We start from the raw sequence: 25,781 nt of genomic DNA, 5'->3' as shown, positions 1-25,781 counted from the left end.
TGTATTATACATACGCTTCAGTTACCCTCGCCACATAAGACAGGTAAAAGAAATTGGTGTTAGCTATTTTATACACAGGAAAACCAGAACTGAGCCATGTGCTATTACCAATAAGAGCTTTAAATATGTGTGTGTGTCTGTGTGTGTGTGTTTACAACTTTTTGGAATATGATCATAAGAGTTTTTTGTTTTAATGTTCATTTTGTTTTATATTGCCAAATTTAATGTTTTTCAACTAACTCACTGAAAAACTTTAGATTTTTTTTTTTAATCTAGAAGAATGGAAAGAAAATTAAAGTGGCACATTGCCCATAATCTCATTGCCCAGTTAATTCCTACTGACATTAAAAAGGAAAGGGGAAACATTACATAGATGAAAAATTCAAACAAAAGTATAAAACAAAAGTAAAATCTCTTTTACTCTCCTTCCCACGCCTTACCTCTAATTTCTCTTCTCATATATAACATAAACAAGTTTTTGATGTATCTTCCTAGAAAAAGAAAAAAAACAACACTATTGCATCAGCATAGGTACACATTTGTACATATGTAAACCCCACAGTTCTGTTTCAGAAGCTCAGTAAAACCATATTTCTTAGAATTTTTCACCTGAGTTGTCTCATATAAGAACACCTCTGCAACATTTTGCAAGTCACTTCATTGCCTGATTGTGATAAGATTTTTTGCCTATTCTGGTTCTTCCCCACCCACCTACCAGGGTGTGATGATTCCCTGAATGATACATGTGTTCCTTTATTGATTCAGTGTATCTCTCAGACTCTTAACCCAGCTGAGACCAGGCCTATTCTTGAATGAGAAAACTTTCTTCCTAAAACACTTCCAAGTTGTGAAACAGTGAAAACAAGGAAGAGATATATAAATATTAGTATTCTACAGATTGACAGTAAGAATCATCTGAAGACCACAAGACCTTGCTTTCTCTTAAAACATACGTGGTTACTATCTCAACATTTTCTAGGATTGCATGTATACTAATAGTTGAAGTTGTCTCTATTACAGACTAACACATTGCCCCCATTAAAATCCTAAGTTTAGACCCCAAGAAGTCCCTAGCTTTCTGGTCCTGTAAAACAGTATTGTCCAATAGAAATTTCTGTGATGATGGTTATGTTCTATGTCTGTTTGATCCAGTATGATAGCCATGGCCACATCTAGCTGTTGAACGTTTGAAATGTGCCTAGTGTAGCTGAGGGACTGAGTTTTTAGTTTTATTTAATTTTAGTCTAAACTAAAATAACTGCACATGTCTGATAGCTACTGTGTATGACAGTGTAGCTCTAGAGAGTTACTAGATTCCTTTAAGAGCAAGAGGAGGTAGACTCAAAGTCTGGAAGGTGGGGTTCTTAATCATACAAGATTAATCGGTCCAGTGAGCTTGCAATAAAGCATGCTTACATAATCACAGTGATTGTTTTCAGGGTTTGTAACTCTGGCTTATGCTATGGTCCTTTTGACAGCTTCAGTGTTCTAACATATGAGACTCAAAGAAAATGTTTAAGAGAAGATTCTTACCTTTAATATTGAGAACTAAATAGAATTTTGAGAGAAACCTCTTTGCAGTCAAGAATATGAATATTACTTGCAGCTCTGAGTAGTTTTAATTTGCTACTGTGGGCATTTAACACTCAGTTTAACTTGATAACTGATATTTGAGAAAATACCTTGTGATTATAGAATTTTTTTCATGGCTCAGGCATGGGAAAATAGTGAAAAGTAATATAAAACACTCTTCTATATTCTTGAAGAACAACATGTCAAATAGAAGCCCTCCTTTCTTAACACCCAACATTTAAATCTGTTATTAGTGGTTCAATTGCTGTCTGGGAAAAGAGAAATTATTCCTTGAAAATGTGACCATAAGTATTTGAAAAATAATGTTCTAAGCACTCTGTGTACTAGCTCATCATTTCGCTGGTGCTGTTCCATGGAACATTGAAGAAGTGTGTTGAAAATAGGTTACATGCTCTAATAAATTTGGAAAAAGACAGCATATCATGTCTCCCTTCTTTTTTTTTTTTTTTTTTCATGTCCCCCTTCTTGAATATCCATAATGTACATGAGCAACCTGAAGGGCTAGAAGTCGTCCTGCAATAGAGAAGTCTCTTTAACATTGTGTAACCCAGTGTTTCCCAGAGGAGGGTAGCATGAGATTCATTTTCTTCATGTAAGAACTGTAGACATCTTGAAAGATACAATTTGGAATAAACTATATTAGATTATTTTTTGATTGACTCTTAGAAGCTAAATGTTAAGAAGAATCTTATGGAAGTTACCTAGTCTGATCTCTTATATAACCTTATGAAGCAGTTATCCAACATCTGTTTGAGCACCTATACAAAGCACAGAATTGGATTCTTTTATACTTCCGATTGTCTCAAAAAAAGTTTTTCATTAAGTAGCCCTTGGATTCTCTCCCATAGCTTCCAACCAGTAGTACTTCTCTGGAGAATGAAGATAAAGTATCTGCAAGTAAAAATGTATCAGTGAAACATAGTAATGAATATCTTAATAACTCTTGTGTTTCTTTGTTTCACAGGCTCCTCTGTGGGCATACATTGCTTGTGCATGTGGCCTTTTCATTTATCAGTCTTTGGACGCTATAGATGGGAAACAGGCAAGAAGAACTAATAGTAGCTCTCCTTTGGGAGAACTTTTTGATCATGGTTGTGATTCACTATCAACAGGTATTGTTGATTTTTTAATGTTAATGATTAATAGTGATAAAAGTAATGTGATGAACAATGTTGGAATAAATAAGAGGTTTATGTTATGCTAGTTATCAGAATAAGTGATTTATATCAAGCTTTAAAGTTTTCAAAAGACTATAAATATGGTTAACATTTGTTCATTATTGGCTATATGGGGAAATTTAGAAATTAAGTTAATTTCTACGTAAGTTATTTTTAAACCTAAATATTATTCTTTTGGCATCTGTTGTTTTTAAAATCTTAGGGCATAGAGACACCTGGGTGGCTTAGTGATTGAACATCTGCCTTTGGCTCGGGGTGTGATCCCGGTCTGGGGAATCAAGTCCTACATGGACTCCCTGCAGGGAGCCTGCTTCTCCCTCTCCTGTGTCTCTGCCTCTCTGTGTCTCTCATGAATAAATAAATAAAAATCTTAAAAAAAAAAAAATCTTAGGGCATAATTGTCATCATCAAAAATCTCACAAATTATAGACTAGTACAATAGTGGGAGACTAGGAAATTCGTGGTCTTTATATTTAAATGGATCTTCTGTTGATGTTTAAAATTATGTTGCTGACCTGGACTGGTAATGGACTCAGATAAAAACACTAAAAAGAAATATACTAAAGGCAATAGATGAGTTACGATATCTTACATTATAGATAGTATAATTTTGTACTTTAAAAAAAATAATATTGTACTTTTTTAAAGGGAAAAGAGATTTAGAGATTTAGACCTAAATGACAGTTTCTAACTACTCTTCCTGATAGGAATACCCCTATCCCCTTATGCACACACATATTTTTTTTTTAGGTTTTCTTTTGGTTTCTTGTCACTTGGCATAGCATTTAAAATATTTTTAAAAGAAACAAACAGCCCTGCGATAGTTTTACCTCTTAAACTCAGTTTGCAGTTGTAGGTTCATGTGAAAATCATTGTTTTAATACGTCCCAACAATACCCCACTTAGTAGAGGAAAGTGAGTAGCTAAGCACTTATAACTCAGTACTAAAGAAAAATTCAAGACTTCCACTGAATACAGAGGCTTGTTGGGCATCTTGAAAGGACATTATAATTGGGTGACTATGGAATGATAGGTATCCTATTTTTTAAATGATAATTTTTTTTAAGATTTTATTTATTTATTCATGAGAGATACACAGAGAGAGAGGCAGAGACACAGGCAGAGGGAGAAATAGGCTCCCTGTAGGGAGCCCAATATGGGACTCAAATCCAGGAGCCGGGGGACACGCCCTGAGTCGAAGGCAGACCCTCAACTGCTGAGCCATCCAGGCGTCCCAAGTAATGATCATTTTTGTTCTATAGTTTGAGTTCTAAACTTTTATAGGAAGTATTTTTCTATATAAGACACTCATAATTATATTTACTACATAAGAAAAGATAGCTATGAATCTAAAAAATCCGTCATTTTGTGAATTATTTAGGCCTTTAGTTTTTCTTTTTTTCAAAAATCACATAGTATTTCAGGTACTATTTGAAATCCTTTACAATACTGATTTATTTTTTTCTGGTTTTTATCGTCATGTTAAAAGTAAGGAAACTGAAGTATAGGGGATGGGTTTTGTTTTGTTTCTCACTCTGGCTTGTAATTTTTTACTGTTCATTATTATCACTATCACTAAGTTGGGAGAATACTCAATAAAATGCTCAAGTATTTTAGTTGCTTTTGATTTGGTTTCACTATGTGATATAGTGAAGACACTGAAATTTTGAGGGGAAAGGTAATGTAAAAGATTATATCCTGCTTTCCTGGTACCCTGGATAACTGAGAGAAGATTGTACATTCATAGCAAGTCTTCTTTTTGCCTAATCTAAAATCATTCCCAATAAGGGAAGGGAGAAGAAATGTGTGGGAAATATCAGAAAGGGAGACAGAACATAAAGACTCCTAACTCTGGGAAATGAACTAGGGGTGGTGGAAGGGGAGGAGGGCAGGGGGTGGGGGTGAATGGGTGACGGGCACTGACGGGGGCACTTGACAGGATGAGCACTGGGTGTTATTCTGTGTGTTGGCAAATTGAACACCAATAAAAAATAAATTATTAAAATAATAAATAAAAAAAATAAAATAAAATAAAATAATTCCCAGCTCAGTTAATGTTGATTATTTAGATTGTTCAGTTTTTATTGTAATCTTTCTCTTGCAGTTTTTGTGGTTCTTGGAACTTGTATCGCAGTGCAGCTGGGGACAAACCCTGACTGGATGTTTTTTTGTTGTTTTGCTGGGACATTTATGTTCTATTGTGCACACTGGCAGACGTATGTTTCTGGAACATTGCGATTTGGAATGTAAGTAACGCTTGATGGTAATATGTTTCCTCTTTCAGATATGGTTTCTGTTACAATTAGGTATTTCAATATTAGGAATTAATCGGAGTACTAAATTAGTTTAGCAAATAAAATAAATTTAAAACTCATTATAGCTGCCAGTGGTCTATGTTGTCCTATCATACTGTTTAAAAGAAAATATTAGAACCTCTCAACAAATATTTTTAAAATAATATGAAAAGCAGTAGCCTCTCCTCACTCATACCCATTTGTTTTTCTCCCAGATAAATTCACTGTATTTTCCTGTTGTTATTCTCCTTAACTTAGTTTTCTTTTGACATACGAAAATGCATTCTCAGGAAAGGTAAGATAGTTATGACAGCAAAGAACAACTCTCATCTCTAAATATCATAGTTTAATTAGATTTTTTTCTTTTCATAGTATTTATGAATCTATGAAAATCTAAGCTCTTGATAATTGGGCTGACATGACATACCATATAAATTACTACCACCGGGCAGCCCCAGTGGTGGCTCAGCGGTTTAGCACCACCTTTGACCTGGGGTGTGATCCTGGAAACCTGGGATCAAGTCCCACATTGGGCTCCCTGCATGGAGCCTGCTTCTCCCTCTGCCTGTGTCTCTGCTTCTCTCTCTTTGTCTGTCATGAATAAATAAATAAAATCTTTTAAAAATATAAATAAATAAATTAATAAACAAACAAATAAATAAATAATTTACTACCACCAACAAAATGCCTGAGAATTTTAAAAATGAAATACAAATTCCTTTCAAACTCTAAAATGAATGGTTGCTACTTGGTCATCAGTATTTTTCTTTAAATATTAATGAGTAAACTAGTCTTGGAATGAGGTAAAGGATGGAATTCATCAACTAGTGTTTAATTAAGTATCACAGATCCTGTTTACACTGCTCAAGCTAGTCTTATTTATTTCATGGTGTAGGATTAAAAGAGAAAGAACTTGAGAAAAGACTGAATACTTCATGAAATATCCAAATAAAAGTCTCTGATTGAAAATGATAGAACATCTTAACCTAGTCTTTTTAAGATCAATTATTAATGGATATTTAAATTTTAGATTTCTCATAAACTTTGTTTTCTAGGTCTTGTAACAGCCAGAATGCACAGAAATTCTTACAAGTTTAGTTCAAATGATTTTTGCTACACTTATTTAAATAGAACTTAAGATGTCCTTAATTTACGACAGTAACAATAATTATTAATATTTTGGATGTTAACTAAAAGCTTGTCCTGGAAGAATTTCATAATAAAGAGGTTTAGAAAACATATTTAAGGCCCATCTTAAGGTACACATTACTCTTAGTGACAATAGTGGACATGTGTGTCCAGTTGAAAATCATATGCCTGTGTGTTCTTCAGCAGTTTATAGAATGATCAGTGCTCAGAAAATATTAGGGATTTCTAATATTAAAAAACGTAAGTGAAATACTGTGTGCAGATATTTCTTCTCAATGCTGTTTTTATAGCCTTTAAGTAAGGTTTTTATAGTATGATGAAGTGATGTTACACTTTTCAAAAGTAGCAGAATTTGTAATATCTGGATTCAACATAGTTTATTTCAGTGTTTACTACCTCATAGTTAACTTTCAAGCCCTTATTTGAAAGCTTATTTATCATCAGCCCTAATTAATTCTCTTTCCCTTTCAAGTAAAGCAGTACCAACCATGTATTAGGGGAACTGAAAAAAGGAAAGTGAATAAACCATGCAAGTGGGGAAAGAGTAAATGGTGGTTTTTTTGTTTGTTTTTAAGATTTTATTTATTTATTCATGAGAGACACAGAAAGAGAGAGGCAGAGACACAGGCAGAGGGAGAAGCAGGCTCCATGCAGGGAGCCCAATGTGGGACTCGATCCCGGGTCTCCAGGATCATGCCCTGGGCTGAAGGCAGCTCTAAACTGCTGGGCCACCAGGGCTGCCCGTAAATAGTGTTTTTAGGAGTGATTTGATATCACAGCTTTTTATTTGCGAGTCTTAGAACATCCTTTGTAATAAATTCCTGTGATGAAATGTGTACTTTGACAACTATGAACAGTCCCATACTGTTAAATCATAAGATGCCTGTAGGGGAGTGGCAGGAGATAAGACTGGAGAAGATCCAGAGAATCAGGGACTTCTGTGTCCTGCCAAGAAATATAGGCTTTTGTCCTGAATCTGTCTATTAGCCTTTGCAGAATCTAAACCAGGGAAATGACTAAAGGACCGTTTGGAAGAAGCAGGCTGGCAATATTCAGAGGGTGAGTTATAGTGGACTGTGATAGAAGTAAGGAGACCCTTAGGAGTCATCAGAATCATTAATGTGAGGAGTGCTGATGCCTGAGCTAGAGCGGTAACAGCGCAAGCAGACAGAACGTCATAGGTTGGAGAGAAGCCTAAGAGGTAGAAACTAGGACTACATCTCTATCTGCTTATGGAGAACAAATGAGCGAGCAGAGACTGGAGTAACTCCCTGTTCCCCTCCATGGGTGGTTAGAAGGAAAGTGGAGAAAGGCACCACAGGCAGAGGAACTTGCAACTTATTTGAAAGGAGAAGTTCTACCTAGAACGTGTATGTAAGAGATTTTAGACATCCAAGTAGAATGAAATAGCTTAGAAAACTTAGAAAGCGAGCCTAGGAAGAAGCCTATGAAAATTACTGAACAACCAGAGAAGGAGGCATACCAGAATGAAAAGCCAGAGATTTCAAAAGAGAACAACGCTAAGTGCTGCCAAGACTCAAAAGGAGGACAGAAAATTATATGCTGAATTTGGCAGTTTGAGGCCATCCAGTAGTGTAGAAGCCAGATTGTAGAGGGATGAGAAGTGAAAGGAATAAATAAGCACACATTTAGTACAGGTGACTTACAAAATATGTGGCTGTGATGATGGGAAGGAGCAAGGCATCTATTAGAAGAAAGAACATACGTTCAAAGGAAGGAGGGTTTTATATTTACACAGAAGAACTTGACTAGAGAAGAGATTGAAGATATTTGGGGGGGAAAAGGGAGAGATGGATATATGGAGCTTGAAAATGCAGTACCAGAGTTTATGGTGACAGGCAGAGGGGCTAGATGGGAGGACACTCTCCCACTCAGACTACAGTGCTTCTTTGTAATGCTGTGAATATATATATAGAAATATTGGGGCCAGTTTGAATTCAATATCTCAATTTAAATGACTTGTTAGTATTGCAAAGAATTGGTTTTGATTTGGGAAAATTTGAATATAATTTTCTGAAATACTGCATTCATATTAAGGCTGCACCATTTTTTAGAGTAAAAGCAGTTCTCAACATTCATAGAAATGTGCTGCAAGTGCTTACATTTAAGGAGGTATTTATCAAAAAACCAATATAGTGGAGGCATATGGCATGATAGTGATATTCCTAAAGAAATTTTAAAAATGCCATTTTAGATTTCACATTCTTTTAAAGAATGGAGAGAATAGGCAGATGTATAATAGGCTAAATATCGAAGTAAAGTTTATATGTATGGAGGAGAAAGTACAAATTTTATTTTCTTTAATTAGAAAAGAATAAGATAGGGATCCCTGGGTGGCGCAGCGGTTTGGCGCCTGCCTTTGGCCCAGGGCGCGGTCCTGGATATCCGGGATCGAATCCCACGTCGGGCTCCCGGTGCATGGAGCCTGCTTCTCCCTCTGCCTGTGTCTCTGCCTCTCTCTCTCTCTCACTGTGTGCCTATCATAAATAAATAAAAGTTTAAAAAAAAAAAAAAAAAAAAAAAAGAAAAGAATAAGATAAACTCTGAAATGTAATTTGACTAAAGTTTTTTAAAATCCCTTGCTTTTTCTTACTCCTTTTTGGAGAAAAGTGAAAGCAGCTTTAGATACCTTAGGAATTTTATTTTAAAATACTTGTATTTTGTTTGTTTTATTTTGATGTTTACACACAAGTGAAAAGAATCACGAGGATTTCTTTTTCATAAATAATTCAGGTTGTTGTGTGTTTAATAACCACATAGCATATTTACCAAATAAGAGATTTTTATTTTTTTCTTAATCTCTTAATGTCACTAATTTAGTTGCTATTGTTTGCTCATAGTATCTTGACCAAAAATAGGCACCGTAATTTAATTAATCTCTAACCAAACTGAATAATTTCCATTCAGAGTCAGATATTATGTGAAAGCCAATGTGATTTGGATACATTGTCCCTGAAATTATCAGCTAAATCTTCCAGTGCTTTGCTCTGATCACAGCTGAAAGCTGCCTTGTACAGAGAATATTAGTACCTTTCACATCTAGACAGACCCTTGTCCTGACAGTGCTTCTGGACTGAGCTAGTAGAGGTCTGACGGAGATGAGTACTGCTCATCGGGACCCTTCTAGGCCCATCTTTGCCCATTAGGATTTTTACTAGCCTGGATTTGAAAGACTGGGGAGGGACCGGGCTCAGAGGCTAGAACTTCACAGAAGGATCAGATCAATGGAAGAAAATAAGAATTATGAATTGAAACTCGTTTGTAAACATTTGTAAAATATTCTTTTTTTTTTTTTGTAAAATATTCTTTAAGATGTTTATGGATTATATTGAATGTAAGAGATCATGTTTCCTCTCGTAAGGCTTAAACCCTATATATCTAGATATTTTAAAATCTGTAATTTATACATGTATGTGTATAGAATCATTTATTATAAATTAAATGCTTAGAAACTCTAATAAAACTGTTTATGCAGAAACGCTCGCCTTAAAAAAATCCTCCACCCTATGAAAGGTAGAATTCTACCATTTCAGGGAAAAAAATTTTTTCACAAGACAAAAAAATTATCATAATAAATTGAACTAGGTCGACCATACCTTGTCTCAAGTGTTATCTCCAAATTATTGTCTGTATATTCAGCTTGAGCAAGGCCTATTTCCTAATTTGTAAATCAAGAATTTTGGATTTGATGGTATCTAAGGTTCCTTCTATAAGTCTATTAATTTCACAAATATTATTTCCAATGTACTTATTATTTATAGTTATAGCAGGCAGAGTATTTCTCTTTATTACATTTTCTAATTCATGCTTCTAATGTTTCACATTTACATTAGCTAAAAACTCTGCCACCACATGTTTATTTCTATGTAAGTAGATAACTTCTGACTTTTTCTTTTCTAGTAAACGAGAAAAGTGAATAGGCTATGTATTCTGATAGTCTGACCAATCCAATTCAGTTCTTACCCAAGAAACCTTTAAAGAATAAGTATTTGAAGATATCCTAGTAATTAAAAACTGTTAATGTTGTAATCCAAACTGTTAACATATAATCCACTTTTTGTGGATTAAGAATTAGGAAACTTAAAAAAAAAAAAAGAATTAGGAAACTTCCTCTTGAATGCTTATATAGGATATTTATATCTTTAGAAGTTTAAGATTTATCACATAAACTAATAAATATCAGAGATTTTTCCTTTCAGTTTCTAGCTTCCCTGTGTATTTTTTGTTGTTGTTTATAGTAATTCAGTCATTAAGATTGTCCTCATTTTAATTTTATTAAATTGCTGTAGAGCATATCTTAAAATATCTTAAGCATATTAATGTAGCCTAGATTGCAGCTTGAACTCTCAGATCATCAGGTAATATTATAGACTTGTTTTTATCTCCTTTAGCATTCCTCAGCTCTTAATTTTGATTATGTGGTTTTGAATTGAAGCCTGTTGTATACCGCTACTTTTTCTGTCAGCTGTGTCCCAAAACTTCTTTAGTGATTGAATTGGACATCTTACTTATTTTTACCACTAATAAACTAATCTGATACAGAGTTACAATCTTAGTATGGAATTAAAAGAAGAGAAAGAGGGAAAAAGATAAGATTCTGGACTAGAGATTATCAGGAAACAGGACAAGGAGCTGACTGGATTGATTTGGTTCTAGCCATATCCAAAGAAGTCAGTTTCCCCTTGCCCTTTCCACATACATGTACTAATTCTACTAAGATAGCAGAGGTAGGAGCATGGTGAGATGTATGTGGGGCGGTGAAGAGGTGAGGGACAGGGGCTTCTGGGAGCACTCCTGTCCAGAGAAGTCTGGATAGGTTCTGGCACTGAAGGGACCTGTGTCAAAGATAATATGATTATTTGGCAAGTAGTATTCACTACTTGGGTAATTAAGAGTTGATGGTATTTTTAGTTTTAGTGTTTCCAGCTCCTATTTACAAGTCATTTATTCAGTATGTTACAGTTTGAATTTTTAAACTTTTCTACTATTTTGGTTTGGGTAAGAAATATACATGTTTACATAAGGATAGTAATAGTACTGTATAAATTGTATAATTGAATCTTTAGATGTCTTTATAAGGGTAATGCTACCTTTTAAATCTGTTTTTGCTACCTATAAGGCTCTTTGGCAAAAGCTCTGAGTAAAGTTATTTTGAAATGTTTGTTTCCTTATGCATAGATTCGATGTTACAGAGTCCCAGATCATAATTATAATATGCCAGCTTCTCACAGGAACCCTGGGACCTTGGTTCTGGAACTTCACGGTAACTGCTAGAATATTCATGCTGTCCGATGAACAGTGGCGTGAACTTGATAAAGACAGCACCTTTGTCATGCACAGAGTAATTAAACTACAAAAAATAAAAAGTCTTCTGGTGGTATTTCACAGACAAACAGGTTAATAGAAAACCATTTAAATATATATAGGGCAATAAAAATCCACCCTATTAAAATTTTTTTAAAATAATATTTCTAGTGATTTGATGCTAAAAACAGTGATCTCTCTCACGTACTATACCTAATACCATTTTTGCTCTATGTAATATTTTTAAAACAAATACCTTTCCACCATTAACTAGATTTTTTTTTTTTTTGGTATTTATATTTTGAAAACAATAAAGCAAGCAGTTTCCCTGTAGACAAGTAAGTTGAGAGGACTCTTAATAGTAATGTAGGAAAGGTTCTATGTATTCTCTTAACTCCTGTAGAATATTGTTTAAGCAGTCTAGTACCACTTCTGCTTCTGTTTTCAATGACCTTGGTTTTTTAAAAAATTAATCCTTGAAGCTATTCTCATTCCTATTTGTATTGTTTATTGTTTTCTTCTCTTAGTTGTGCTTTTAAAACTAAGTATCCTTTGCTTTTCATGTTACTATAGCTATCTTTTGAATACTCTCCTTTTTCAGATTTGGTTTGTTTTTAATAAAATACATATTTCCTTAGTACCTTTTTCCTCTCACATGAGAATTATAATTTTGACCTTAATACTTTTAAAAGTAAATAATAAATAATACCTTTTTCCTCTCACATTAGAATTATAATTTTGACCTTAATGACTTTTAAAAGTTCAAAAAGATTTGTTAGAAAATGGTTTCCCAGTAGAATAGTCCAGAATCCTTCACACTTTAGTATGAAAGATTTATTCACAAGAAAAATAGTTTAAATTCCATTTTTTTTGTAGTTTATGGAGTGTTGGGGAACTGTTCATATAGACACATAACAGATCATTCTAGCAATACAAGGCTGCATTAGGTTTTCTATATTGAATCTCCATGCTTTAAAATGTTTCAGTAATGTGATAGAAATAATAAGTCTGGTAGCAAAGTTCTTTCTGAAAGATATCTTGCAGCATTGTAAATCCATTTATTCAGTGGCAGAAGTGACATCTTTGGGGACAGATTAATAGTGAGGGATAGTCTACATCTTTTTTTCTTTCTTTTTTTTTCAGAATAAGCTTAGAATTTGGAAAATATTGAGAAATACTATAGGCATTATATAGAAGCAAAACGAGAGCCATTTTCATTTGAATTTATAATGTGTTTGCATAATTATTTGTGGGAGTCCTTCCTATGGTAGAATAATGTGCATAGTTCAGAATGTAGCATCTTTTTAGCACCACCCTACCCATAACCTGTCTTCTGGTACTTTCCTCAAAGACCTGAAACTTGATGCTCCCTGCAGTTGTCTAGATTTATAATTTTTATTGGCTTTTTATGTTGTTATTACACTCACCGAAGGTCTTTTCTCTCAGTGTTCTTAGTGAAAATAGTCAGGATATACTTACTTTCACCTTGTCTATGATAACAAAGTACCTGTACTTATGAAGACTTTTCTATTAAAATGTTTCTAGAAACTCATGCATTTTAAATTTAACATCCTGAAAAATCTTTTGGAAATACATTATTTTATCAGTTGCTAACTTGCAGAGATTTTCTTTTGCTTCTAATATTTGTTGCTTTTAACCAATTTTATCACTGAAATGAGACTGTCATATGTTTCTTTGTGGGTCTTCCTTTTTTTTATAAAGTTCAGGGGGAAAATAAGCTTAAGAAATAGTTGTTCATTATATTTTGTTTCCAGTTAATTTAACTTATTAGCATCTGAACTTCCTATGCTATTGCCTGTTGTTTTCTACCATTTTAAGGAAAGGTGTGTTAGAATACAAGAAGCGTCATCCTGTGTGGGCTCCTTAGTAATAACAAGTTAAAAACTTAGGAGTTTTTACCCCAGTTGATCACAAAACTAAAGATTTTTAGTACTGTGTAGGTACAACGCTTCCAATTTCTTTCGAGGCTCTGCCATGTATTTCTGTAACCGTGGAAAAGTCAATTAACCTATCTAACTGAATTTCCTCATCTATAAAATGGTGGCAATAGTTCCTACCTCCTAGGATAGTTGCAAAGATTAATAGTCAAATGTAAAGTGCTAACTATAGTGCCTGGCATATAGTTAAGTGTTTGTTACCACTCTTATCATATTAATTTTAAGACCTGTGTTAGTAATTCCAAGCAGTTTCCAGATTTCTTCCAGAATTGATTATGCTAGCTTGAGAGGAAGAATAGGTCCGTGATCCCTTCATTTTACTCCATCAAGATTGTTACTAAATGAGATGAGAGGACTCTCCTAATTCTTCTGTTTCCAAGGGTATAAGGGCCTGCTATCCTCTTAAATATGAGACCTAAACTTTAGTTCCTCTTAGAGGACTCACTAAATGTTCTAGCCTTTGGCTTTTTTTTTTGTCTTCCTATTCAAAAAAATCACTGGATAGATTATTATTGTTTGGTTTTTAGTCTTCCAGATAATTGAAAGATCCATATAGTCATTCATGTGGTAGATAACACGGTTTTAAATAATTCAGCTTATCTCAAAAGTAAATGCTTAGACTTTGTATGTACCACTTGATCATAAAATATCATAGTTATCATTTGCCAGTCTGGTTAATGTTTAACATTTAGCTTGCCATGCCCAGTTTGCTTGTCAGGGGTAAAAAGTAAAATATTGGAAGGCTGTATGGTCAATTTCTAGGCCAGTCTTCATTGAAATCTACCAAGATTTCACCCCACCCATGGTATTTCTAGTATAATAAAAGTTGTGGTTATAAGTTCCAAGAACTTCCGATCCATTTACAGATAATTGCAAATCAGTAGTTAATAGCACTCTAATACTTGAATAGGATTCCAGACACACTAAGTGGATGTCTTTTCAAACAAAATTCTTTTTAAGTAATAACTAGCTCACAAGTCAAGTTGTACAAATCTGGGTTTTTTGGACATTGTGAATTTAGCCCTAGTGCATATTCTGTGTTAACCGAGCTAATAGCCAACCCAAATTATAACACAATTACATTTTAAACTATGTAGTTTAACAACCACAAAAAAATGTTATAAATATAGCTGCAAATATATCTTTGAATGTGTATGTCACACATAGGAAGAAAAAATAGATTAACTTGTCTTATTTCTGATATTAGAGTGGAAAGACATAAAAACATTCTGGGAAAAGATTAACATGCTTACCAGCTTTCACAGAATGTCAGTTAAATCCCTTCACATCCCTCAGTTAGTCTGTTGGAATTCAAACCAAATGCATTTGTTAGGTATCTTGCTGAACACTGGAAAAAATAAAAATGAAACTCAAAATAGAAATTTTCTTCGTAATTAGTTAACGTAGGTAGTTTGGGGTTGTTACACCCGGGCCACATTTTAAACCTGTAATTCTGATGTAATAACTGATCTAGGCTGCCTTTCTGTTGTGATGAAGGCCCCATGAGTTTCTCATTCCAGCTACAGAGTTTCTGTTCTCTGTTTAGTAGTTAAAATTACTCATATTAATTTGAGATCTTTTTACCTCTTAGTCAATAGACCATTGAGATGTTGTTAGGAGATTTATTATTGAATATTCAAAGTTGCTTTGCCACATTAGAGTCTTCCCATCAGAAGAGGAACCTTAGTCTCTACAACTGGTTTGCTTCTTTTCCATTTTTCTTCTGGGACAGCCATCAGAACATTGTTTATTGATGGCTTGCTATAGTAATTTAAGTGGATTGTACACAGCAACTAGGAACATACCTTTTGTACTTTGATAACCTAAACTAAAATAAAGTAGAAATAAATTATTTAAAGCAATATCATTCAGGAAATTCAAATACCTTCATGGTTACAGAAAATTAAGTGTATTTTCTTCTAATTTTCCCCCTCTGAAACTTTTATGTTATGGTAATCTAATGCTGTAGAAAAGAGATTTATTTTCCCATATGTCTTTTTTGGTGTGGTTATGGAGGATTTTTCGTTTTTTAGTTTTTAAGTAGTCATCCCAACATTTGGGAATTTTATCACCCATGTTGTTATTTTGAAAATAATAATGAGGAATTGACTATAGAAATGCCAGATTCCTGCCTTTATATAACATTCTTCCTTCTGGATAATTTTCTTTCCTCCCCAGCCAAAAGGAGTGAAATGAGCTCCCTCCTAATATATGTTACAGTAAATTCAGCTTATGCTAAGAGATTTCTTAGTGGAAAGGGGGGAAAGTGGACTGCCACATAACCAGCTCTTTTCTAAATAGAATCATTGACTCTTTTGTTCATTGTTAATCGCTTCTGCCACCTGTCCTCTTGGCTTGCTCAGTTCCTGTCTCTGGGGATGGCCTCTTACTGCACCCTTTTTCATTGACAGTCAAGATTAGAGCCACACCTCCAGGAGTGGTGATTGGCAGTTCTCATTCAGAGCAGGAGAGACTCATCCAGGAGTACTGAGTATTCCTGTAAATCAGATAAGCAAACAGGAAAATATATTCTTAACTACCTACAGCTGGTAAGTAAGTTATTTTGGACTGTCTCTAACATTAAGGCATTGTTGGTCTAAATACAGTGACAGTATCTGAATGGTTTAGAAAATTCTGTCTTCCGAAATTTCCAAACAAGCTAATCCATAAAACTACCTAGGAATCCTAGTTTGGGACTTTGTAAAGATCTTTCATGTTTCCTATTCTCTTTTACATTCATCCAAGGTACAAAGATTAATTGCATGAGGTTCCCTCCATTTTTATTTTGTAATTCTATACTTCTGGCCCTTCCCCTCCCAGAAGGCTACTTCATATATCCAGCAAAATGTTGTAAGATGTCTGCCCTCCTCCACCCAAGACAGAGTCGATCATCTCTGACACCTGCTTAGTCTCCTGAATCTGCTACTGAGTGTAATTCCCCTTATTGGCAACACCACTCATCAGGTCAGCTCTACAGATTCTTTTTAGCCTAATTCAGTCCATTTTTTACCCCCAATAAATGTGTATTTAAAGATAATTACATCACTATATGTTTGCAACTTAAGCTTCTGTTCAGTAAACACTCGAGCAAACAAAGCTCAGTTTTTTAGTTGTGAGATACTGGTTTCAACTTAGTCATTTATTATGGGTGTGAGGCTTACATACCTATCTCACATTATGTTTTAAGTGTCAGTTTTGGAAATGGGGGCTCCATTCTGCTCTGGGAATTGAATCCCCTTACTGCTTTGATAATCTATTTTCCATAGACTAATATTTTTAAAAATTACCTTCTTAGTAATTATTCACTTTGTTTAAAACTAACATTTTAAAAAAGGTATGCAGTGTATGGTCTCCTTCCCATCCTCATCTCCCAGCTGTCCATTCCCACACTGTCCTGTCCAATAGGTAACCACAGTTCTTACTTTGTAATATATCCTTCCAGAAATATGTTATGTAATTAATTGGCAAAATATAGAATATTTATTTTCTGTATCACTATATAGGGAGCTGCCCACTTTTTTAAAAAGCTACCAAATATTCTGTTGTATGGAAGTACCAGGATTTCTGTAACTGCTCCCTCACTGAGGGCTACTTTAAAATTTTTCCTGTTATAAATAATGCTGTAATAAATAACCTTGTACAAACATTTTGTGTGAGCATATCTATAGGATAAATTCTGAGAATTTTAATTTTGGATCCAATAATCTGAGAATAATAATCTCAAGATTATACAAAGTGCTAGTCTGTAGAAGGAAAGGAATACCAGTTTGTGCTTTGCTCCTCAATCTTTTTGTCCATATTCTTTTTTTCCAGACTTTCAGACTTCTAATTTCTACTGCCCTGTTTTTATACCAGGTTTGTCTTTTCTTGACTATAAGATCATTTTCAGCAACCTCAAAACTAATTCTTGGCTGCTTTCAGTTCTTCTTTCTAGAAATCTTAGGGTAGTTGACCTACATAAAAATTTGATTGAGAATTGAAATTTTTTTCCACACCCCTACCGTGGAAGACATTAAATTAATATAACTAAAGGGCAGTAAGTTTTGTAAGATCTCAGTGATTTATGTTACTTCAGTAAAAACTCACCATTTCCTCCACTTGCTAATACAGAACACTTATTTCAAGATTTCATATTATATAAGCAGTACAATGCAGTCCTCTCTGCTTGACGCTCAAAATTTAATATACACATATCCTACCCCAGCCCCTTTTTTCTTTTTCTTGGTTTTTGTAGTTTTCTTGGTTTTGGTTTTGGTTTTTTGGTTTTTTTTTTTGTGTGTGTGTATGTGTGTTTTTTTGTTGGTTTTTTGTTTTTGTTTTTGGTTTTTTTGGTGGGAAAGGTTAAGCTATAGTTTCAGCCCAACTCAATAAGTCAGAAATTTCCTTGTGGAAAGGAGGGGTTTTTATTGCTCTGTGAAATTCATCAAATTAAATTAAAAGCCTCTGGATTTTATTTGATTTTGCTCATAACAAATTTTTGACACCTCCTTTTCCCCCTCTCCTCAATATTTGAGATTTTTTCTATTGTGCATGATAGAGGAATGCTGCTAAGCTTGCAAGTAATTAACTTGAAATTGTTTTGAGTAATTCTGCTTTTTTGGCTTTTTGTACCTAATCAGAATTGATGTGACTGAAGTGCAAATCTTCATAATAATCATGCATTTGCTGGCAGTGATTGGAGGACCACCTTTTTGGCAATCTATGGTAACTTTGTTCACATTGTGTATCCCATGTAATGCATGTTGTCTTTTGCTTGTGTTTTCTAAAACAGGATAATTCAGCTAAAGGGTGATGTGTAAAATTATTTTATTCTTTCTGAAAATGAAAAACCACAGCAGTGGTAGGACACAAACTTCTCTTTGGGGCATGGTGAATTTTAGTACTTGGAGTTAGGTGGTACATTAGGTCCATTCCAGGGCTATTGTTTTTAAAGGCTGTTTGAATTATTATTTGTCATTCCATTTTACATCTGAGGAAACAACGGATAGTATAGCAAGTTAACCAATGACAAGATGAGACTTTTTTCTCTTTCTGAGGTATATGAGTCTACTAGTTTTTCTATTATATGTTTAAAGCTGAATAACAAATTTGGGGTAGTAGATAAACTAGCCCCCAAACAGAATAAATGCTTATTTAAGTCAGTGCCATAGAATTGTTTTAACAAGCCAGGACCTTGATTTTCAACCTGACCTATAAACACAAAATTTTTTTTTTTCCCACAAAATTCTGAAAGAGAGATCATAATATGTATAATATCCAGACCAAGACTTAGGAAACAGACTGCCTGAGTTCCATGTAGGCTCCACTGCCTATTATGTGGTGTTCAACTCTCTTTGGCTGAGTTTCCTCCTCTGTAAAATGAGGACAGTCACAGTTTTTATTTCATAGGATTATTCTTTTTTGTTAAATGAGTAATACATGCAAGGCATTTAGAACAGTGTGTATCAAATGCAGTATCAGTGAAAGCTGCTCTTACAGTTGGAATTTTTCTTTCCAAATTTGAGTCACGGTAGTTTGTAATCTCTGGTCCAGTTAACTGCTGATCACTACCACCACCCCTTCAGAATTTACAATTCATTTGATGTGATCTTACCAAAATAGATACTACTCCTAAACAAACAATTCTTAAAAATCAGGTTAATTTTAAAATATAAGGGAAACTGACCTAACAAGATCTTTTCCATTATGATAGTAAATTAGATACTTGAGGAGGTATAATTGACATACTTTTCTGAGTATTCATCACTAGAGATGGTTTAATGCCTTGTCAAGAGGATAGGGGTATGAGGAAGGAGGAGATAAAGGAATAAAAATAATCCATAGTTAACCAGGAAAATTCTGAAACTATCCAGTCACGTATATAATATCATTCAAATTCACATCTTTCCTACACATTAGTCTCAAAAGCCAATAGGGTCTTTAGTGAAATCTAAGATATATTCTAGTGAAATCTGAGCTCTATGGATAGATATATGGATATAGATATATAGAGAGATATATAGATATAGAGAATTTTATTACTTTTACTTTTCAGTAGGTTGTAGTTATTTTTATATATACACTTGACCCCTGAACAACACAAGTTTAAGCTGCAAGGGTCCACTTATATGCAAAAAAAATTTTTTATAGATATAGTAGAGTAAATGTATTTTATCTTCCTCATGATTTTCTCAATATCATTTTCTTTAGCATTCTTTACTGTAAGAATATAGTATATGATACATATCCAAAATATGTGTTAATTGACTATGTTATCAGTAAGGCTTCTGGTCAACAGTATGCTACTAGTAGTTCAGTTTTGGGGGGAATCAAAAGTTCATGCAGATTTTCAACTGGACAGGGAGGGGGGGTGCTCGTAATCCTCATGTTGTTCATGAGTCAATTTGTAGGTTGACTTAAATATATTTGTGTCTCTTGACCAAATTGATTATTATGTTTATAGGCTTTGAGTTTTATACCAAAATCTCCCTTCTTCCAAAATGTTTTAAGTATCTTAAACATATATAAATTACCTATAAAGTAACCAAAACAGTAACCAAAAAAACTGTGATTTCTGACCTGATCATTGGAAATCAAGGTCAGTATCAGGTATATACCTGATTATCCTTATCAGTATGGAAATACATAAAGCATGATTGCAAATGAAGTTATAGGCTATGAAGTTTTAAGAGAGAGAGAATGCATGAGTGAGGGGGGAAGAGGCAGAGGGAAGGAGGATTTTTCTTTTTAATTTCTTTTTTCTTTTTTTTTATATATATATATAGAATGGGTGGGAAGAGAGAGAGTGCACATGAGGGGAATGGAGAGAATCCCAATCAGGCTCTACATCCAGCACAGAGCCCACCTCCAGGCTCAATCTCATGACCCTGAGATCGTGACCTGAGCCAAATTCAAGAATTAGACACTTAACTGAATGAGCCCCTAAATATCCTTATTTTTTTAGGTGGTTCTTGGCAGTGAATTTGCCTCAGGTACATTTGTTACCTTTTTTATTAGGATTTATATATATGTACTTAACAGAAGTGATTTTTTTTTTCTTTTAAAAGGATCTGCTGGGGATCCCTGGGTGGTGCAGCGGTTTAGCGCCTGCCTTTGGCCCAGGGCGCGATCCTGGATACCCGGGATCGAATCCCACGTTGGGCTCCCGGTGCATGGAGCCTGCTTCTCACTCTGCCTATGTCTCTGCCTCTCTCTCTCTCTGACTACCATAAATAAAATAAAAATTTAAAAAAAAAAAAAGGATCAGCTGTTTAGTCTTGTCTTTATTGATAATTAAGATAATATAATCATCCTTTTTTACTATATGTTTTAAAAAGTAACATTAGGAACTCTCAGATCCAAGACTGAAATAGAATCCCCAGCCCAGCAATCCAGTTCCAGTAATAGGCTAGGTTGCAAAGGGAAACAGATTCTTGGGCCTTTGTCTTAGTGTTACTGGCCCTACTGTTACCATCATTAAACTGAAAGGGAAGGGCCTAACTTCTCCAGGAGTATTTGGAGGCTCAGTACAGATTCTCATAATTGACCTCAGACCACTATATTTCTTTTTTTGTGCTGTTTCAAATTGCATTAGGAAAGATTACATGGAACACTTTAACTTATTTTTTGTGTCAAAATGGAGAAAAGATATCTGTTTAAGGCACAGCTGTGAAATTCCCATCTCTTTTGAAGTTGAGGGCATAAAATGGAAATTGTTTTCCAAATCCTTGTTAAAAAGCTTTTACGATAGTTAAGAAGCAAATTTAAGTTAATAAAATCAGTACAAATGTCTTCATAAAGCTGATCCAGAAGATCAGCTATTTTGCAAAAAGATAAGTGATATATATCTGCTGCTCACCTATTTCTTGCTTTTTTTTTTACTTCAGAGGTAAGTTTTTACCAAAGTTTGTAATTAGTTTTTGGTTTTAGTTGTTTGTTTTTTTGTGGGTTTTTTTTTTTTCATGCACAAAAGTCAGTGCATGGGTTTATACATTGCAAGAAACAAAACAACAATCCATATTGTTGACTTTTTGTATTGTTTCCCCAAAAGAATGTATAATCTTTTGGGATGTCTCGAAACTATCTTTTATCATATCACTTTTTTTTTTTAAGAAGAATATCATTCTGAAAGGGACCCATATATAATCCCTTCATGTTTACTTTCACTGATGTTTGACTCTTAAATGTAGTAGTTGATTAAATGTGTACTCAACCATAAGACACTTTTGGAATCCAGTTAAGACAAGTCATGAAAGACTACAGGTGAAGTTTCAGGATTTCTTAGGTAGAACTAAAGACTTACTATGTAGTGTAACTTACTTGTGTCTCATTCTTAAAGACTGAAGAAGTACCTAATACTTAAATCATACCTGGTGATTTTCCTTAAACTTTGGTAGGAAAGTTATATTAAGTTTTGGTGGAAATCACTTACACTAAAAGTATTTGAAGACAATGTATCTCAAATTGATACATTATATTTCTGCTAAAATTTGTAAAGCCTTTAAGAACATTTTATTCCCCTAAGAATACTTATCTTAACGAATTAATAATTGATATTCTATAATTATCCAAACTATTGAACCAAAACGTGTCCATTGTAATCTGGTAAATCTGAGAATTTAATATAGCTTTTAATTCTCTAACCTTATTTAAAATGAATTATGTTGGACTGATATTATTTAGATGCATAATGTGATAGCATGAATCCGGAGGATTTTTCCCCTGGCTGTAGAGCAGACCCCATGACCCAAGGGAGTTCTTTCTTTTCCTAGTCTGAAAGACCCAGAGCTCTGATAAAGGTGTTTTCAATACAGCCTTCTTGCTATTTTTGTAGAGTGGATACTCCTTGGTTGCTTTGGATGAGTTCCAAGAGGAGGAGGACAGAAAGGGAAAGATTAAGAAAGGTAGAATGTGCCCACCCTCCTTGATCCTGGGTGGGAGTAAAAATGGCAACAATTTTAGTGCTTTTTGTAGGTGGTTCACTTGGTACTGATTTTTCAGGGATTGCCTAGTGAGGCTTCGGATTCCTCCCATTCTAGCTTTCCCTTCACTTTTCCTCAGATTTTCTTGTAGCTAACATCCTTTTTCCTTCTTAATACGAGGGAAGATGTGTCTTCATATTCTCCTGTGACAGTAATTCTACAGAAAGAGTAAGAGAAAGGGAGATCTTAATCTTTATTCAACAAGTATATATTGAGCACTTAAAATATTCGTGGCTTTAGAGAGAGTATAAAAATCAATACAAACAAAATCCTACAATCAAGAGCTTAGGGTTTGGTGTATATAGTTATACTGCTATATGAAGTGGAAAGGATCCTAAGAATGTTTATGACACCTTCCTTACTTACTTTGTGGTCCAAGCCATTTACTAATTTGCCTGGCTTTTTTTAATGTTTCTGTTTATTCTTCTTTCAACAGGCAACAGTTTCCATTTACCTAAAGCTTTTTCACCAAATTTTAATTATAGTTGTGGTATTATTCAGTTCAGTGGTGGCACAGATTACTGCTATGCCAGAGTTGGCACTCATTCGAAACCTTGGCCCTAATACAGGCATACCCCTGTAATGGATTAATGCTTTGTTTCTTTTGAAATCCTTGAGGGAGTATAGTATTTTTTCCCCTTTGCCATACAGGTCTTTTGTCTCTGGAGGGAAAAGGAAACTAGCCAGCATATTAAATTAAGCCAGGTGCATTAGATTAAGATTGTACTATCCCTAGTTTTTTTAACTAGAGCAGAAAAATCTTTTGGAGCTCAAAGTATCCATGGTGTTGATTTTCTTCTTGATGGTAAACAAGTTTTGATTTGGGCTGTTGGGTTTAGAAATAAATTAGGGAAGGAAGAAGACCATTTAGGATGCTCTGTAAAGTTCTGGGCTTAATTTTTAAGTTGACCTACTTCATTTTAGAAAACTAAGGACTGCCATAGTACAACTTGAAATTTGAACAGATTACAATTTTTTTAGAGCTGAGTTTTGCAAGAGGTCATAGAGTTGTGTAAAACTGAGTTCTTCAAAGTTTTGAAGAAATAGAGTATGTAAACATTAAGATTTATGTCTGTGCCAATTTTACTTGGGTTTTATATGTACAAAAAAAAATAGGAAATGTGACATTTCCTATTTGGTTTTGAAATAGTGGCCCTAAAAAGTATAAACAGCCCTAATTAAAACGTTTTCATTATAACAACTGAATGCCTATTAAACCCTGTGGGCTTCTGGAATTTTGTACCTATACTCATTTGTTTCTATTAATAGAATATATCACTTTATGTTGCTTTATTTTCAACCCATATTGGACAAAATGTGAGCTTTCTTGAAAATGAGAGATGCAAAGAGGAAGAAAATCTTAAATGATTTTCTAAAAAGTATATTTCATTTGAAATGGTGGATATCATGCTTGCAAGATTGAATGCATGATCCCAGTGCACTGAACCCTCCTCACTTTAGGTAAATCAATCCATATTTTGGTACAATATAAAAATATATTATTTGCTTCTTCTGAAGAGGAAACTTAACATGTTAAAATTTTGGATACACAATTGTACCTGCTTCAGTGTGCTTGATGTCTCTTTTGCCCTGTATATGAATATCTTCGTGGCTGCCCTCTGCATTTTCAAGCTGCTTGTAATCCTAACAGTTTGGAGTTGGGAGCTCTTCTGAGTACAGCTTTCATCTTCCATTCCCTAATCTGCAGATTTTTAAAATCTACTTGCAAATATGTATAGTCTTTAATGCTCCACGCTTTCTCTATCATAACAATTAATTACAAACTACAGACTTAAAGGTAGATTTCCAAAAATGTATTAAGAAAAAGGCAAAGTATACTTCATTTATACAAAGTCCAGAAGACAGCCTGTTCCACTGTTGCCAGACTTCTGGAATATATTAGGTGAACTCTACTTAGTTTATGGCACAAATTAATAAAGTTGGATCAGTAATTTTTTTAAAGGTTGGAGTCAGAAGTGAGATTAATTTCTACATACCTTTTTTCTTGGTTACATTATTTATAATGGAAAGAGGGAAATGTTCATTAAGGATTTGCCAAACTGGAGGGAATGGAGGATATACGGGGTATGAATCAAATGTGTTACATTTTCTTATTTTAATTTGTATATATTTTAATTGTTCTCTCTCTCTACCCATTAAAGATTCCAGTGCTGAATATTCAAATGAAAATTTTTCCTGCACTTTGTACTGTAGCAGGGACCATATTTTCCTGTACAAATTACTTCCGTGTAATCTTCACAGGTGGTGTTGGAAAAAATGGATCAACAATAGCAGTGAGTACATCTTAAGATTTCCAGCGATTATTTATACCAAGACTTGGTTTTGTAGTTGCTCTTTCATTGGAATTGTATAAAATACTTGTTAATTTAGAGTTTCTGCTTAAACAAAAAATAATATCCAAAACTTCTTAGTTTTACCTATATGTGCATATGTTTATATGCTTACATGCATTTTTTTCACACAGGCACAAGCACATTTATACATATACATATTTTTTAAAGTATGATTGGGACCCCTGGGTGGCTCAGTCAGTCGAGCATCTGGCTCTTAGTTTTGGCTCAGGTCATGACCTGGGGGTCCGCAGTTGAGCCCTGCATCGGGTTCCGTACTCAGAGTCTGCTTGGGATCCTCTCCCTCTCCTCCTTCCCCACTCATGCTCTCTTTCAAATACATAAATAAAGATAAATGTAAAAGTAAATAGAAGTATGATCTGCTTTGTAAAATAAACCTGGCCATGTAAGTGAATCCTCAATTTGCCTAACCAGCCCGTGCTGCTCTTTTCTTCATTAGCTGTTCTGGTATTCAGTTATAGGAACTGCTGCCTGGCAGGTACCATGAGGTTCTTAAAAGTTTGAGCTGATCTGTCTTACAGCAGATCCACATAGTATCTGACAATATTGAGTGCCATTAATCTCTCCCCTCTCTTTACTCTGCACAGGGAACAAGTGTCCTCTCTCCTTTTCTCCATATTGGATCGGTGATTACCCTAGCTGCAATGATCTATAAGAAATCAGCAGTTCAGCTTTTTGAAAAGCATCCCTGTCTTTATATACTGACATTCGGTTTTGTATCTGCTAAAATCACTAATAAGCTTGTGGTAAGCCCCAGAGTTTTTATTTGTTTTTACATTCATCTCATTTTGATTTTATGGCACCAGTTTTCATTCTACAGCTTCCTGACCAGTTCTAGAGTTCACTCTCCTCCATCAACAAGTGAAGCTATAACCTGAGGTTACCAGAAGCTCCGTGGATCTCCATAACTCTTCTTTTTGCTGCAGTTTAATTTGGTGCTTTAGTTTATCTG

At 34.4% G+C, this 25,781-nt stretch overlaps 1 protein-coding gene across 3 annotated transcripts in view; it reads left to right on the top strand.

Annotated features, from left to right (window-relative positions):
* CEPT1 (choline/ethanolamine phosphotransferase 1) overlaps positions 1-25,781 on the top strand; it is a 37,837-nt gene that overhangs the window by 10,339 nt on the left and 1,717 nt on the right. For 2 of the 3 annotated variants that reach the window (XM_038541003.1, XM_038541004.1), the window contains exons 3-7: positions 2,558-2,705; positions 4,876-5,017; positions 18,117-18,201; positions 24,620-24,751; positions 25,417-25,575. In XM_038541003.1, the coding sequence (XP_038396931.1) occupies positions 2,558-2,705; positions 4,876-5,017; positions 18,117-18,201; positions 24,620-24,751; positions 25,417-25,575 (666 nt within the window). Of the gene's footprint in view, positions 1-2,557; positions 2,706-4,875; positions 5,018-11,413; positions 11,499-18,116; positions 18,202-24,619; positions 24,752-25,416; positions 25,576-25,781 lie in introns of all 3 variants that reach the window. The other variant, XM_038541005.1, reaches the window with a different exon arrangement.

Source organism: Canis lupus, chromosome 6, assembly GCF_011100685.1.
Source record: "Canis lupus familiaris isolate Mischka breed German Shepherd chromosome 6, alternate assembly UU_Cfam_GSD_1.0, whole genome shotgun sequence".
Lineage (NCBI taxonomy): Eukaryota > Metazoa > Chordata > Mammalia > Carnivora > Canidae > Canis > Canis lupus.
This window is presented reverse-complemented; position numbering and strand designations above follow the sequence as displayed.